At 58.7% G+C, this 16,310-nt stretch overlaps 1 protein-coding gene across 2 annotated transcripts in view; it reads right to left on the bottom strand.

The window, feature by feature from the left end:
* The window catches only part of SKI (SKI proto-oncogene), an 82,681-nt gene extending 66,391 nt beyond the window's left edge, over nucleotides 1–16,290 (bottom strand). The window contains exon 1 of one of the 2 annotated variants that reach the window (XM_025366203.1): nucleotides 15,256–16,290. In XM_025366203.1, the coding sequence (XP_025221988.1) occupies nucleotides 15,256–16,224 (969 nt within the window). In that variant the 5' untranslated portion in view covers nucleotides 16,225–16,290. The remainder of the gene's footprint in view (nucleotides 1–15,255) is intronic. The other variant, XM_025366193.1, reaches the window with a different exon arrangement.
* Between the last annotated feature and the right edge of the window lie 20 nt (nucleotides 16,291–16,310).

Below are 16,310 nucleotides of genomic sequence, written 5' to 3'. Positions count from 1 at the left end.
ATCCTGACCTCAGGTGATCCACCCACCTCAGCCTCCCAAAATGCTGGGATTACAGGCATGAGCCACCACACCCAGCCTAAATGACAGAATCTTAAAAGTTGTCAGGAGGGGCCGGGTGTGGTGGCTCACGCCTGTAATCTCAGCACTTTGGGAGGCCAAGGAGGACGGATCACGAGGTCAGGAGATCCAGACCATCCTGGCTAACACGGTGAAACCCCGTCTCTACTAAAAATACAAAACATTAGCCGGGCGTGGTGGCCGGCGCCTGTAGTTCCAGCTACTCGGGAGGCTGAGGCAGGAGAATGGCGTGAACCCAGGAGGCGGAGCTTGCAGTGAGCTGAGATGGCGCCACCGCACTCCAGCCTAGGTGACAGCGGAGGTAAGTCATCAGGAGGTAGGAAAATGGGCAGTTTCTTAACTCTGTGGGCATGGGCATGTAAACTGCACACCATTCAAAGAAAAGTTTGGGGAAAACAACAACACCTTTTAGGGGAATCTCAGAGCCTACTAAGGAAATGATCAGAAATGTGGACAAAGATCTAAGCACAAACAGAATCATCCCAGCTGAGCTAACATACAAAAGCAATCTACAGAGATGTGTATTGCGTGTGCATGTATCAGTAAATAACAGGGTACCCGGCAGACAGTGTGCCTCCCCACTGACCTGCCGCATCCACAAGAAACTTACCACACACCTAGCATCCCACGCAGCAGAGAATCCGTTTACAGCCAACAAGACTGACGACAGGGAGGGTTGGGACGCTTCGGAAGACAGCCAGGCCTGACCGACGCCCTCCAACCAAGCTGTTTCACTCCCAGGCCCACATGTGCACCACAGTACACCCAACAGCAAGCACTCTGCCCATTCGTCCCAAGGCACAAGAACAGGACGAACAAAGCTGCACGGTGACAGTGACACAGTGAGCCGGCCAGAGTGACGGGCACTCAAAAAGCACACGTGCAGACCAGCACCCTGACAGGGGCTTCTGCAACAGAGCACAATGGCCAGCCTGCAGAAAGAGCGGGTGGGGCAAGAGGACGGTGGCCCCCGCTGAGGAGCATGAGAGGGCAGGGCAGGGATGAAGCAGGTGGTAACTGGACAACACTGACATCTCGTGCAGCCAGCATGTGGTCACGAAGCTCGTGTGATGTGTTTGTGTTAACACACGCCCTGAAGCATCTCTTGCAATACCAAAACATGGCCCATGCCCTAGACACTAAGTAAGTTCCAGACCCTCAATACCAACTAATACTCCAAAATACCACAGGGCTGGCCCAAAAAGGCACCAGGCACCCAAGGCACTGATATCCCAAAGGTGCTGAGCAGAGCAGGGCAGACAGGGAACCACGTTCACATGCCCTTGTGATAAACCAAGAACTCTGCCCTCACCCACGTCTGCACTTGTCTTTTATACCTTTCTGTGTTATGTGAATACTGTGCTGGTGTGCTTTTCACTTACTTCTTACAAGAATGTCACAGTAATATTCCTACAGAAAACACAGGCCAGGCGTGGTGGCTCACACCTGTAATCCCAGCACTTTGGGAGGCCAAGGTGGGTGGATCACAAGGTCAGGAGATCAAGACCATCCTGGCTAACACGGTGAAACCCGTCTCTACTAAAAATAAAAAAAAATTAGCCGGGCATGGTGGCGGTTGCCTGTAGTCCCAGCTACTTGGGAGGCTGAGGCACGAGAATGGCGTGAACCCAGGAGGCGTAGCTCGCAGTGAGCCAAGATCGTGCCACTGCACTCCAGCCTGGGGGACAGAGCGAGACTCCATCTCAAAAAACAAAGAAAACACAGTCACAGATACACTTATTATGCCTCATTCAGGGAAAAAGGCAGACCTTAGTGCACATATGGAAAAATCCAATTAAGAAAACTTCCAGTCCAGGAGCACTTTTGGAGGCTGAGGCAGGAGGATCACTTGAGCCCAGGAGTTCCAGACCAATCTGGGCAACATACGGAGATCATATCGCTAAAATTTCAAAAACATCAGCTAGGTGCGGTGATGCCCACCTGTAGTCCTGGCTACTCAGGAAGCTGAGGCAGGAGAACCACTTGAGCCCAAGAGGTCAAAGCTGCCGTGAGCTGGGATCACACCGCTGCACTCTCCAGCACAGATGACAGAACAAGACCTTGTCTCCAAAAATGAGAAAAAAGAAAAATCTTTCCGTCAATGTGGCAGAGACTACAGTGAGGACAGGGACACCCACTCCCCAGCGGGGCCAGAAGGGGCCACGGTCGGCCGTATCCCGGCTTCCCACGTTTCTAGCAACAGAGCTGTGGCACGCTTCTGCCTCTCCCCTGACATGTGAACCACAGGACACTGTACTTCTGCCTCAACCTGCCAAGAACAGAGAGAGAGAAGGGGTCACCCTCTGCACTCTTCTCCGCTGTTCTGGGCTTCTTCGGTGAGCACACACCAATCGCTCCTCTGATCACTCTCCTGACTAGACACGCACGGGAAGTGTTCAGACATTACAGAGGCTCACCACTAGTGGCTGGGGGCCGTGCCAAGGGCCGCGCCACGTGAGGAAGGTCACCAACAGTCTCCAGGTGGGGAGGCTGGCCCTCCTCCAACCAGCTCCGCTCTCTCCTGGCCTGCTGCCTCCCAACAAGATGTTGCCTCTGCCAGGCTCAGGTCAGCCCTCGGACTGTCCCCACAGCCCGTCACAGCACCACACATGCACACACAGAGGCCCGCGTGGAAGACCCACTCATCATACGCAGTGTTGTCCCTTGGTCCCAAAAAGCAGCAGGAGGACCCTTCTGAGACAGGAGGGACCTGAACATAGGCTGGTGTCCAGAAATCCCCCTTAGCTTTGTTAGGCAAGTTAATGGGTCATAGTTAGCATTGTTTACAATGCCATATTCCTTAGATGTGGATACCGAAACACTTAAATATGAAATAAGATGATGCCTGGGATTTGCTTTAAAAAATTACACTCCCGGCTGAGCGCGGTGGCTCACGCCTGTAATCCCAGCACTTTGGGAGGCTGAGGCAGGCAGATCACGTGGTCAGGAGATCAAGATCATCCTGGCTAACATGGTGAAACCCCGTCTCTACTAAAAATACAAAAAAATTAGCCGGGCGTAGTGGTGCGCGCCTGTAGTCCCAGCTACTCGGGAGGGCCGAGGCAGGTGAATGGCGTGAGCCCAGGAGATGGAGCTTGCAGTGAGCCGAGATCGTGCCACTGGTGGCACTCCAGCCTGGGCTACAGAGTAGAACACCGTCTCAAAAACAAAACAAAACAAAATAAAATTACAGTCCCTCCCCCTCAAAATAGGAGAGGGAAGTTGGATGAAACAAAATGAGTGAGCCATGGGTAACCGGTGAGCGCGATACACAGGGTGCATTGAGCTAATCTCTCTACTTCAGTGAAAGCCGGAAATTTTCCACACAGATGGCACTCTTAAGTCCACAGACATATTTAAGCCATAAGTTCATAATGACAGTAAAAAGAGAAGCGTTCCCCGCTGGTCCCCGCAGGCAAGTGTGAGGGGACCCTGGGCCCTCCATGCCCTGAAGTGAAGGGATGGAGCCCGCAGGGACCCGCCTTCCAGGCCCACAGCATCCTGGGCTCCCTCTTCCACGTGTCCACGTTTAGGCAGAAAATGGCAGAGGCCAGGGATGCAGGGCAGCCACAGAGCTCCTACAAACCCCTCACCTGCAGCTCCTGTGTACACCCTGCAGTTATCCACCAAAGTTCAACCAGGGTGCCCAGGACATCTCAGGGTCTGAGCACAGCCGAGGAGGCTTGGGGCCAATGCAGGGCCACCTACTAGCAGTGCTGGAGGGGCTGTGGACGGCCCCCACACTGGGTAGCACAGATTTTCCTAAGAGCTGTGGTTTCTCGCGCCTCTCACCTGACTCATGAATGACAGGACGCTGTGCTTCTCCCCCTCCACCGAGGGCGAAGTCCGTGTCCGCGCCACTACTCTCCTGGATCTAGAACAGTCCGCCGTCCGCCGAACGAGCAGAGAGAGCTGCATTTCTAAGAACCCCAGGTTTTCTTGTTAATGTTCTACGGTTACTTCGGGCTAAAGAGAGCTCTGCTTCTTAAAATCCACCTGATTTCTTCTTCTGGGGACCTTGATGGCCCCAGGAACCCCTGCTCAGCGGTTCCAGTCCCGCAGCCTTGCCCCCCACCAGCCACCACCCACGGGACCTCCTCATGGGGGCCGGGCGACACCGTGGACAGCATGTGGCTTGCCGCCAGGTACTTCTGGCAACTCAGAGTCCCAGACACAGTCCTGCCCACGGCCAGACCAGCCTGGCCCACATTTCTTGAGGCTGCTTGGAGGCGCCTGCCCTTCCCACGTTCCTCCAGACCCAGGCCTCCCTCCTCCCTGACTTCTCGGCCTGTGGCTTCCCGCCAGGGCCCCTTCCCCAGGCCTGCGGCCATTTCACCCTCCCAGAGGCCTCCTGGGCCAAGGTCCCAGAAAGTGGAGCAGAACCCAGAGGACGGCAGCCCCTGTGGTGGGGGCCCCTGTGGTGGGGGCTGCCCTGTGGTGGGGGCCCCTGTGGTGGGGGCTGCCCTGTGGTGGAGGCCCCTGTGGTGGGGGTCCCTGTGGTGGGGGTCCCTGTGGTGGGGGCCCCTGTGGTGGGGGCTGCCCTGTGGTGGGGGCCCCTGTGGTGGGGGCTGCCCTGTGGTGGGGGCTGCCCTGTGGTGGAGGCTGCCCTGTGGTGGGGGCTGCCCTGTGGGGTCCTGGCCACCTTCCTCAGCACCTGGGGCCACACCTCACTGAGCAAACCAGAACAAGGGACCCCACAGGCACTCCTGAGAGAAAACAGGTCCTTCTTTATCTACAGTCCATTAAAATACCAAAGAAATCACAATTTCAATAACGATGTTTAGATGGGAAAATAAAAAGCCCATCTACACCAGAAGCATCGAGCTCAGTCAGGGAGCTGAACAGGGGTGGGGGCACCGAAGTTCCACGGACCCACAAAGGAGGCAGCTGAAGCAGCAGTGGGGAACTGAAGCAAACCTACACCCAGTGCAAGGAGCCACAAAGAGCCGGCTGCACCACTGCCCAGACACACCGGGACGCCCCAGAGGGCGGCATGAGCCTAGACACAGGCCTCACCCAGCCCCGGAGCTGTGAAAGCTGCTCTGAGAAGCCTCCCAGTGGCCAGGAAAGACTTCAAAGTGAGGGGTTCTCCCCTCTCCCAAACTGAACTGTGAACCCCAAGACCCACACACAGCCATCCACAGCCAGCCGCCAGCATCACCAGGGAGCCCGCCACCTGGACCAGGCCCTCGCCACCGCACACCCCGCGGGTCCCCGGCATCACCAGGGAGCCCGCCACCTTGGACCAGGCCCTCGCCACCGCACACCCTGCGGGTCCCTGGCATCACCAAGGAGCCCGCCACCTGAACCAGGCCCTCGCCACCGCACACCCTGCAGGTCCCTGGCATGCAGGCTGTCCAGGTCGAAACCCTTCCTGACTCCATTCAGGTCCGGGATGTGTCCCCAGACACAGGTGCCGCCATCGGCTACACCCACATGCGAAGAGGGTTCGCCCGTTCCCCCAAGGGGAGCTCAAGACCACGCGAGAGGCAGGTCCCCACCCCAGCCAGTGACAAGGAAGACACTGAGCCCGGCTTGACTCAAAGAGCCACACAGAGGCAACCCAGGGGGTTTACCTTGTTTTCACAGTTTAACGAGCTTTATAAATTAAGACAAAACCCACTGGGGTCAGGCAAGCTGGGCGACACTCACTGCATCCAAGAATGTTAACAAAAATCACAGTTTTGATAGCTCTGCAAAAAAAAACTTAGCAAATTTACAACAAAACTGTCAAGTAATTAAGGCAAGGCACTTCACACATGAACTTAAACTGCTAATTAAAATCCCCTCGCTTAATTGACTACATTTGCATATCATTCAACTTGGGAGTATAATTTTTTTAATGGTTTGGGCAACAGGGTTGTAGCCAGGAAATGCGGAGGCAGCAGGTGAGGCAGAGCGAAGGCCCTGCCAACGGCACAACCCGGAGCACCAGGCAGGTGGCCGGGGACCATGCCAGGCCGGGTCCCCACCTCCCTCCAGGTCCACACGGGTGTCCAGGGAGGAAGCAGCTGAGATCTCACAGACGTCACACCAGCTGTGGAGGTCCTGGGTGTCCCTAACCCAGAAGGCAGCCTGGGGAAGGCTTCAGTGCAAGCACACAGAATACCCCCCTCCCCAGGGTGGCCCGGCCCACTGACAGCCCAGGTTCTGTATACAGCTCTCACTCGGTGAGCGCCAGTCCACAGGACACGGGCCGCAGCGCAGGTGGCCTCGGTGGACGTGCACACCTTCGGCACCACACACGCAGTGTCCACAGCTCCGCAGAGGGTGGTTCAGCTGCCCTGTCCAGTGTGCTCCTCCTCCCGCCTGGACCAGGAGTCAGAGTCCAGACCCCACGCTCACCCTCACCAGGCAGGCAGGAGTCCCTCTCTCTGGGGCCCCAGGCTTGTGCCACCTCTGCAGAGGGAAGTCTCAAGGCTGGGAGTGCCTGGTCCCCATCCTCAGGCGTCAGAGCCTGTCAGGGCCAGGGAGGCAGAGCACCCTGTGCCCAGAGGCCCAACCGGTGCCATGGCAGGCCTGTCCTGGGTACTGTGTAGGTCCACGCAGGGCCGCCAACCTTCCAGAGCAGCACAGGGAATAGCAAGTCTAGGACGCAGAGGCCCAGCTTGGCCTAGTCGTCTGGGAAACTATAAAAAAAGAGGGCCACGGGCAGCTGGAGCTGCCATCCACTGCCACGCGGAGGCTCCTCAGGCCACAGGAGCCTGAAGGGAGGCACGGGGACAAACTGCTTCCCAAGAAAGGCTCAGGTTCTCTGAGCATGGACAATGAAGCCTAACTCCCCTCAGACAGACCTCCAGGGCCAGCTGTGAGGGTGAGGGAGGGAGTCAAGGATGCCTGCCCTGGCATTGCCTGGACCATGGGCAGCCATACCAGGCGGGGACCTGGGGCTGCCATAGCCCAGTGCCTGACAAAGAGAAGCCTTTGACAGCACCAGGCGAGAGGGCACCGGGAGAGACGCCCACCACGAGAGGGTGATCAGCCTATCGAGGCCCATTCGACTCGGTAAGTAACCCATCCTGGACAGGGTCAAATGGGCCAACCTCAGACCTCCCACAGAAGGTGCCAGCCTCCCGGGGCTCTTAGGGATGAGGCGTTTACGCGTGTTCTGCAGGACGAGCTCAGCACCCAGCCAGACTGGCCCCCATGCTAAGGACAGACACATTCCCTCAACAGGGCAAGAAGGACTCAACCTATGGGCCTTATTTCCAAAAAAAGAAAGCAAGAGCATTTCTGTTTCTGGGCAAAGACGCATACTCCATAGTAAAAGCAAAAATGTTTCCACGTTACTTTCAGGACAGAGAGCCTACATCAGACTCTGCAACAACTGTGCACCCAATCGGCCTCCTCTCAACAGCTGGACCAGCAGTTCCCAGCAGGCAGCACCAACCAGGGCAGGGTGAGGGCGGGTCTGCAGGCTGACAGCTGCTTCTTATTCTCATCACTTACAAATTTACTCCTGGGCAGAAGAACACAATGTAATTAGCAGACACCTGGCTCTCCTGGCAATATGGTTTCCCCTGTAGAAGAAAACTGACATCAAAGGAAACACCGGCACAGCCACAGTCTTCAGGAACCACAGTAGCCAGGGAGCCCTGCAGGGAGCACCTAAGCTGCTTCAGATACAGGCAGGGCATGGACAGAGAGAGAGAGGCAGCACCAGCACCACTGGACACCTGCTGGGTGCTCCCTGCCCTCCCACCGCCCCTCACCCACTCCTGACGCACTTCCTGGTGAGGTCAGCCAGTCCCCAGGTGCCCCCATAACGGGACACGAGTTGTCGTGGAGTCACCGTCACCTCACGCAGCTCAGGGATCAGGTCTGGTTGGGAAGGGCCACACAAGAGCCCAGTTAGTGTCTTGGGTCCTGGGGTGGAACCCTCAGGACAGAGACAGATCCTCTGATTTGGGTGACGGTGTCCCCTGCCACCCATGCCCACCCTGAGGCCGCCAGCCTGAGCTGCATTTCTCTGAAATGAGCAGCACCGTGGGGCCTGCAGGAAGCCTAGAACAGGAGCTGTTTCTAAGTCAGCCACCGACATTCCAGCAGAAGCCACAGTCAGTCCAGGCAGGGCTGAGAGCTGGGAGGAGCATCAGCACTCAGCCTTACCAGCCAAGGGTAATATTCCAGCACCTTCTGAGCCCTCAACATGGAACCAGGGTAGAAGCACCCCCAGGTCAGAAGACAGTGAACCAATTTCTTCCAAAGGTGGAACAATGGCCGGCGCAGTGGCTCACGCCTGCAATCCCAACACTTTGGGAGGCTGAGGCGGGTGAATCATGAGGTCAGGAGATGGAGACCATTCTGGCTAACATGGTGAAACCCCATCTCTACTAAAATACAAAAAATTAGCCGGGCGTGGTGGTGCACGCCTGTAGTCCCAGCTACTCGGCAGGCTGAGTCAGGGGAATTGCTTGAACCCGGGAGGCGGAGGTTGCAGTGAGCCAAGATCGCGCCACTGCACTCCAGCCTGGGCGACAGAGCGAGACTCCGTCTCAAAAAAAAAACAAAAAACAAACAAAGGTGAAACAGTGAGAGAAGAAACAGCATTCCCCTTCTAACCAGAAAACGGAGCTGCCAATAAACCCTGACCGCCAATGCCTGCGAGGTCCACTGAGTCATTCAGTGAGTTATTGAATCTGGCCCCCAAACTGCGGACCCAGACGTGACCAGGCGCCCCCAACCCTAGCCCCTGAGGCCGGCAACACCACCACACACACGACAACCCCCATGGCCAGTGAGACAAGGCCCCCAGCAGAGGCAGCCCAAGAAGGCCTGACAAGGGCTGGGTGTGCTGGCCTAAGAGGCAGGCCTAGACACCCCGATTCAGCAGCTGCAGGGGCACCAAGGCAGAGCACTCCTTCCATCTTTATGAGTCAAAAAAGTAAAATCGGAGAAGACATGAACACCAAGCACCAAAGAGAATCTCGGCCGTTTCCCAGGCTCGAGCCAAAACGCCTCTCAAAGCTCCCTTTATCCGTTTCCCCCCAGACAAGAGACAGGAGCAGTACTCAAAGGAACAAGCGCTTCATGCGAAGGCCTACTAGGCGGCAGGCAGGACACAAGTTGAGGGCCACAGGCACCAGGCGCCACCACGCCACCTCCGGGCCATGGCCAACGCAGGTGCTGGGTCCATCTGGTCCTAGTCTGGATTTTACTATTGTCCCCACAATCTCATTTAAATTTCACACTCGAGTCCTGGTTCATTTTCGTAAATAAGCAGGCTCATGTGGCAGCATGTCCCCAGAGCTGGAGGCTCCCTGGGCCCCCCATCGAGGCCACCCCAGCAAGGCAGCCTGGAAAAATATCAAGTACCGCACAGCGAAACCAGCACGCAGGCTCTGGGAAGCAGGACCCTTCTGGAACTCTCTCTCATATTCACAAAGCAGCAGCACCTATAGAACTATCACTTACCATGCTCCCAACCCCCGGAGAGCCAGAGCTTCCTGAGGGTCACCCGGCATGGCACCTGGTCTGCAGAGGGTAACCAGGCCTCAAGAGAACAGGTGGGACGGCGGGGGCGACCCCACCACCCTGCAGGCCCCAGGGATGCCTTCCGTGGCAGAGCCCACTCCAGGGGCCAGGCACGATGGCTCATGCCCATAATCCCAGCACTTTGGGAGGCCAAGGTGGGTGGATCACTTGAGGTCAGGAGTTCAAGACCAGCCTGGCCAACATGGTGAAACCCCATCTCTACTAAAAATACAAAAAAATTAACTGGGCCTGGTGGCGCACATCTGTAATCCCAGCTACACGGGAGGCTGGGGCAGGAGAATCGCTTAAACCCAGGAGACAGAGGCTGCAGCAAGCCAAGATGGCACCACTGCACTCCAGCCTGGGTAACAGAGACAGACTGTCTCAAAAAAAAAAAAAAAACCCGCTCCAGACCACGAGGGTGACGGCCAGGGCACAACAGGAAGCAGCCGCCCTACTGCCCGCTCTGGAGGCCAGGTGTAAAGAGCTGGTCCCTGGGCAGCCCCCCACTCCATGACACCCTGGCCTAGTGACCACTGCTCAGGAGGGGAAGAGCCCTTAAGAGTAAGGACGGGAGCCTTCTTTTCCAGCTCTCCCAGATATTGGGGAAATAATTCACCCTCTGTATTTTGACTCAAAACAAAGAAACTTTTTAAAAACATTTCAGTTGAAACTTGCATAATTCTTCCAGTGGAGAAATCCTCCCTCAACTTTCGCAATCCTTAGAAAGAGACACATTATTGCCACAGAGAGTCCGGCCGCCGGCGTGGACACCTCCTGCCAGACAGTCAGGGCCCAGGCCCCGGAACCACCGCCTTCTCTCTGGAGGCCCTGCCGGCAGCGAAGGCCTAACCTAAGCTGGGGCTGTGGCCCCACAACCCCGCGAGACTCCAGGGCGGGGTTCGGCTCACACTTACCCCAGACTTCCTCGCACCATATCCTGTCTGCCCTCACCCGGAGACTCAGACAGCCAGCCAGCCAGACATTGCACAAATCAGCCACAGGGACGGCTGAGAAACAAGACACTGACAGAGGGAAGCTCCCCTCCGTGACCCTGCTGTCCCAGAAGGCGAGGGACCCAGCCCAGCTCCCAGAGGGGTCCCAGACAGATGGATGACAGACCGTGCGGGAAAAATGACCACTAGGTTCTGTTCCCTGCAGAAACCACCAGGGGCAGCCGCCCATGTCCTCCCCATGCACAGCCAGCTGGGGTGGGCAGAGGTCAAGAAGCACTCTCAAGCTGCTGTCCCCCCGCCCCTTGAGAAGACCCAGTAGCCGGCTGTCTTTCCAGAACCCTCACCTGGGGGGCAGACCAGCCCAAACCTACAGATCCTGGCCTTCTGCACAGGGACCAGGGCCTGCCCAGGAGCCTGACCCCAGAGCATGGCCCAAGACCACATGGAACCCCACAAAAAGCTGGAGAAAAACACTCGCAGCAGACTCTTTTTCCAAAGGAAGCCGGTGGACAAAGGGCCACATGGCCCCCAAAGTGCTCCCCGGACCTGAGGGTGTCTGGGAGGGCATAGCCCGAAACCCACACACGGCGACCTCGCTGAGTGAGGGGTGTCCCAGAGAGAAACTCCTGATGCTGTCCCTTCCTGTGATCAGTTCAGCTTAAAAGAGCAAAACACAGCTCCTCCCGAGGCCCGCCCAGCCCAGCGACCCCTTCCTGGCCCCACCAGCACAGTCATTCCCCAGAACAGACCTCGAGACTCAAAGCTCTCAAGCCCGACCACCTGGCTGGGCACCTGCCTCAGGAAACACTGCCTGGGGCCAGGGCCAGCCATGCAGTGACACGGGTCAAAAGCCCAGCATGAGAGATCAGAAAACCCTCGTCGTGGACCCTCCACTGCGGCACACAGAGCTTCCCAACCAAGTGACCCTCAGCCCGCAGCCCACTAAGACCCACACCAGCCCACACAGAGCAAGGGCAAGCTGACTTGCAGGACTCCTGGGAACTCACGCATCTGCAGGACAGAGCGACAACACTCTAACACAACCCAAATTCTCCAGTCACCAGAATGCCCAGAACGCACGTGGCAGGTGAGCAACAGCTCTCACAAAGGCAGCCCACCACCCCAGGAACAGGACCCCCGGCCCCCTCGGAGCAGAACCCCCGGCCAGAACAGGACCTCCCCAGCCCTCTTGGAACAGGACCCTCAGAGCAGAATCCCTGGCCCGGAACAGGACCCCGGCCCCCTTAAAGCAGGACCCCCAGCCCCCTTGGAGCAGGACCCTGCCATGGCCCAAGGGAGGCACCACACCGCACCACCCTGTTATCAGCCTGCAAGGAAAGCGATTGGCTGCCCAGCAAGACATTCTGCGGGACAAGGGGCCACGTCCCAGGCAGCAGGCCAAGCGGCAGCTCCAACTGCCACATTTTGTCTCCGTCTCTGACAGCTGTCTACACTGACAAAAAGATGTAGTCCAAAGGAGTCCTACAGCTATCAGAGAACCCAAGAGGAAGGAGGCGAGCCGACCGGAAAGAAGAAAGAGCAGTGGGAGTGGGGAAGGCTCCAGTCTCTTGGCTAAGTGCTCCCAGCAGTACAATGACCCATCTGTGCCCCACCTGTACCACTCAAAACATAAAGCCCAAGATCAAGAAACAGTCCCCAGTTTACACCGAGACAGAGAGGTTAAGCAACTTGTCCAAGGTCACAAAGCCAGCGTGGAACCGAGTACGGAGGTGAGACAAGGCCCCTGTCAAGGATAGCAGCTCCAGGGTCCCTAAGAGGGGACTCGCCAAGCACCCACACAGCCCACACAGTCTTCCAAGATACAGCAGCAGGAAGCTGGCTGGGCCCGACAGCCACTGGACAGGAGCGGAGGCCTCCTCTGCAACCCCGTGATATGAGGGGGCATCTGGAGGAAGACTGTCTGCCCCTCACACTGTCACTGCACTGCCGACAGGCCAGGGACTCCGGCACAGCCGCCTTCACACGAGGCTTCCAAAGTGAAAGCTGCAGCCCCACCTCCCACTTGGTTTGGGACACGGGAACACCACTGCCCTCTCCCACCTCCCATCACGGGTAGCAGAGTGACGCTGACCCAGCCCACTCAGGCAGGAGACCCGGCCCTGGCCTGGCCACAAACACCCGGAAGGCAGTTCAGCTCCCTCCCGCTCCACAGAGCCCAAAGGCCTGCTGGAAGCAGCAGCCCTGCAAAGAGGGTTCCAGTACACTCTTTGTTCCTTCAGCCCTCATCTTCGGCAGATCAAAAATATTAAAATAAGCTACAAAGGAAGTGAAGAAATCAAAACATATCCTGAGAATAAGCGTCAAGACACGGGTGGGAGGAGCCAACGGCAGCCAGCGAGGGTGGAGGCGGGGCCTCCCAGGCCACTCCTTCTAGGAGAAGTGGGGTCTGGGCACTGCGGGTCCACGCCCACCCTGAGACCACACTCCCTTCTCATGTGTTGCCCCCGTGCACAGAGACACGCACATGGCTGTCCTAGGGAGACTTAAGGGGATCCTGCAGCCCAGAACTCCCAACCACACAGTCACAGAGCCCGGGGGCACGCACTGAGAGAGGGCAGAGTCCCTGGCTGCCACCCCACGTCAAGAACACAGAGCAGGAGGCGACACGGGCAGGATGGGTGCCCCACCCCCAGGAGCATGAGGAGAGGAAAGCCCGCAGGAGCTGGTGAACATGCAGGGAGCCAGGCGGAGGCCACCACTGCCAGGGCCAGGCTGTGGCTGCCACTCAGGCCTGGAGGACCCAGTCACTCACGCCGTAAACGTTGTCAGTACGGCTTGGGAATTCCTTTTTAATCAGTAGATGAGATTTCAGAGCTGTGCTGGGGAGGACTTCAAAAGGGAAAGGCAACTTGGAGCCATCCGCTGAGATGACCAGGGGGAAAGCTTGTCTGGCCCATCTCCATGGCAGCCCAAGGACCCCGGCGCTCACAACCGCCGGGAGGGAGAAGCCGGTGGCCTGGGCCCTGCTCTGTGTCAGCTGTGACGAAGAGGCCCTGCTGGCCACTCCAATGGCCCCCCAGCAAAGCCCAGGAAGACAGAAAGACTGCAAGCACATACATGACCCACAGTCGGACAAAAACAAACGCAGAAACACCCTGCTTAGCCGAGATCCTCTGCCGTCACCTCTGGAGACAGTGATGAGTGTGTCCCAGCAGCTCAGGCCTTGGCCACAGGTGACCCACTATGCAGCCTGCCCGAGCCCACCAACAATCCCAGCGACACGTGGCTTCCCCCAGCCATAGGCACTGACGAGGGTGCGGCCACCCCAAAAAGAAAGGCCCCAGCCCACAGGGAGCGCCATCGGACCCACCCCAGCCAACTCCCCGTGTGACACGAAGGGTCCCAGCCTGCTAGGTCTGTCTGCAGCTCTGCCACGAGCATCCTTCCCCAGCCCACAGGTCTGCAGGCAGCTGCCACCTGAGCCCTGTCCTGGCAGGGTCAGAAGCACCCCTGCACACACACACGCACGCACACACACACACACACAGGCACACGCACCCTCCGCAGCCCCCTCCGCGCAGAGGCAACAGTCCCTCACTTCCATCCACAGCCCCTCCTCCCCACGATCTGACACTCTGCTGGAGGGGCGCCCAGAGAAAACCGGGCTGGAGCATCTATTCACAGATTCAGAAAAAAAAAGTTTGATGCAATAGCTGAATTAATTAGGCCTCCCAAGAATAGCTGAGCCAATGCAGCATTCTGTGTGTGCAATTTAATAAGCCTGGATATTTAAAAGAAAAGTTACACATACTTGGGGAGGTATGCAACGGAAAGTTCCTGAGGACCCCACTGAGTAATTTCGGCGCCTCGTGGCCTGGGAGCTGCCCATGCCGGATCCCGTAGATTCTCCAACTGGCAAACTACAAAGCCAGGCCAGCGGCCTCCCTCCCCGGCGCACCCCTCTGCGTTTCAGAAGGAGAGAAGGAAATGGGTGAGTCCAAAACAAATCCCAAGCCGCCAGTAACTCCAGCATGTGGGCCCAGGGGCCTGCTGACCAGGCCCTCAGCCGGGTGCCAAGTGGCCCTCACCCCACACGGGGCACTCTGGGATCTGGTCCCTGGCAGGCCCAGGGAGACCAACCAGCACAGTGCTGGAGCCGCCCAGTCTCAGGCCCCTGTCGCTGCAGCCTGAACACCTGGCTTCATTTTGTGTCTCTGTCCCAAAACTTCAAGGCAACAAACATGGAGCGGGAGCCAGTAACAAAACCAGGCCTCATCTCGCCCAAGCTCTGTCTCCTGGGGCCCAAGGGCAGGCAGCCCTCCGTCTTCGAGGCTGGGTGCCTTGGGGTGAGGGCAGTCACCTCCACCCCAACCCCAAGGAAGACCTGGGCCTGAGGCATCTGGCTGGGTCCCAACTGGAGCTAACTTCCCTGACCTCGGGGCAGGCCGCTTTCCCGGGAGCATAGGAGGCCTGTGCCTTCCTATCCTATCTGGGCAAAGGCTGTGGGCCTGTGGGCCTTCCCCACACACCAGGCCTAGCCCCCACCCCGCCGCCACAGCCCCCACTCCAGGCTCCTCCTGGAGAAAAGGGCAGGAGAGCCTTCCTACTAAACCCTCTGGCCCTACCAAGGGGAACGCTCTGAATTTCCCTAAAACAAAGCAAACACTTGACACATGGGGCACGGCAGAAACACAGGTCCCAGCCTTTGGAGACCAGAGCCTGTGGCCCAGAAGGGTCCCCCACCGCAAGCACATCCACCCCTGCTCCCAGGCCTGGGGCCACTCACCCGGGGCACCCGCCGCTTGTACTTGTTGCCGTAGTCGAACTTCTCCTTCACGTCGTCCAGGCAGCGACCGAGGCGCGCCTGCTCCTCCTTGCCCGTGTAGTCCTGGCTCAGCAGGATGTAGGCCCGCCAGTTGGCCGAGTCGAAGCCCCAGTGGCAGGTCCGGTTCTCCAGGGCCTTGTGCGAGTGCACCACGAACTTGTGCGGCGGGTACATGAGGCGGCAGTCCAGGCACTGGATGCAGGCGGCGCTCGGGCTGCTGTAGAGCTCCGGCACCAGCAGCCCCTTACACTTGCCGAAGCACTCGTGGTACACGCGGACGCTGCGCTCGCTGAGCTCCAGGCCCAGCGCCAGGCTGGCGGCCAGCTCCTTCTTGCAGGGCGGCGGGTAGGCGCCGCCGTAGAGCAGCGCGTTGCACAGGCGCTCGGCGTCCGTCTTGGTGATGAGCCCGCACGAGGGCGCCGAGAAGGGCAGGATGCCCATGACTTTGAGGATCTCCAGCTGGTCGGCCGTGCAGCGCGAGCAGTAGATGTGGAGCTCGTCGCACACCGAGTTGATCTGCTGCAGCGAGAAGTCGCGCAGCACCGAGTTGAGGATCTGCGGCAGACACAGACGCTTCTCGCCTCCCACCACGAAGCACGAGATGGTCTCGCCTTCTAGCACGGTCTCGCAGCGCTCAGTGGAGCGATCGGACGGCATGAAGAAGGGACCGGGCAGCACGGGCGGCGGCGGCTGGATGGCGGGCAGGTGCAGCACGGGCGGCGGCTCGGTGGCTGCGGGCACCGGCGCCGGCACCGCGGCCGCGCCCGCCTCCTTGGCGCTCTCCTTCTTGTAGGCCTCCTGCGCCCAGCGCGCCGAGAAGGCGGCCGGGCCGCCCAGCGAGCTCATAGAGCTCAGGTGGAACTGCTCCAGCGTCTTCTGCAGCCCCGGGTGCGGCTGGAAGCAGCCGCGGCCGCCTGCCGCCGCCTCCATGGTGCGCTCCGGCTCCCCCGGCCGCTCCCGCTCCCGCGCGCCCGGGCCCCCCCGGCCCCCGCCGCCGCCCCGCGCGCCCCGGCGGC

This window comes from Theropithecus gelada, chromosome 1 (assembly GCF_003255815.1).
Source record: "Theropithecus gelada isolate Dixy chromosome 1, Tgel_1.0, whole genome shotgun sequence".
Lineage (NCBI taxonomy): Eukaryota > Metazoa > Chordata > Mammalia > Primates > Cercopithecidae > Theropithecus > Theropithecus gelada.
Note: the sequence above shows the minus strand (reverse complement) of the source record. Positions and strands in the feature narration are given on the sequence as shown.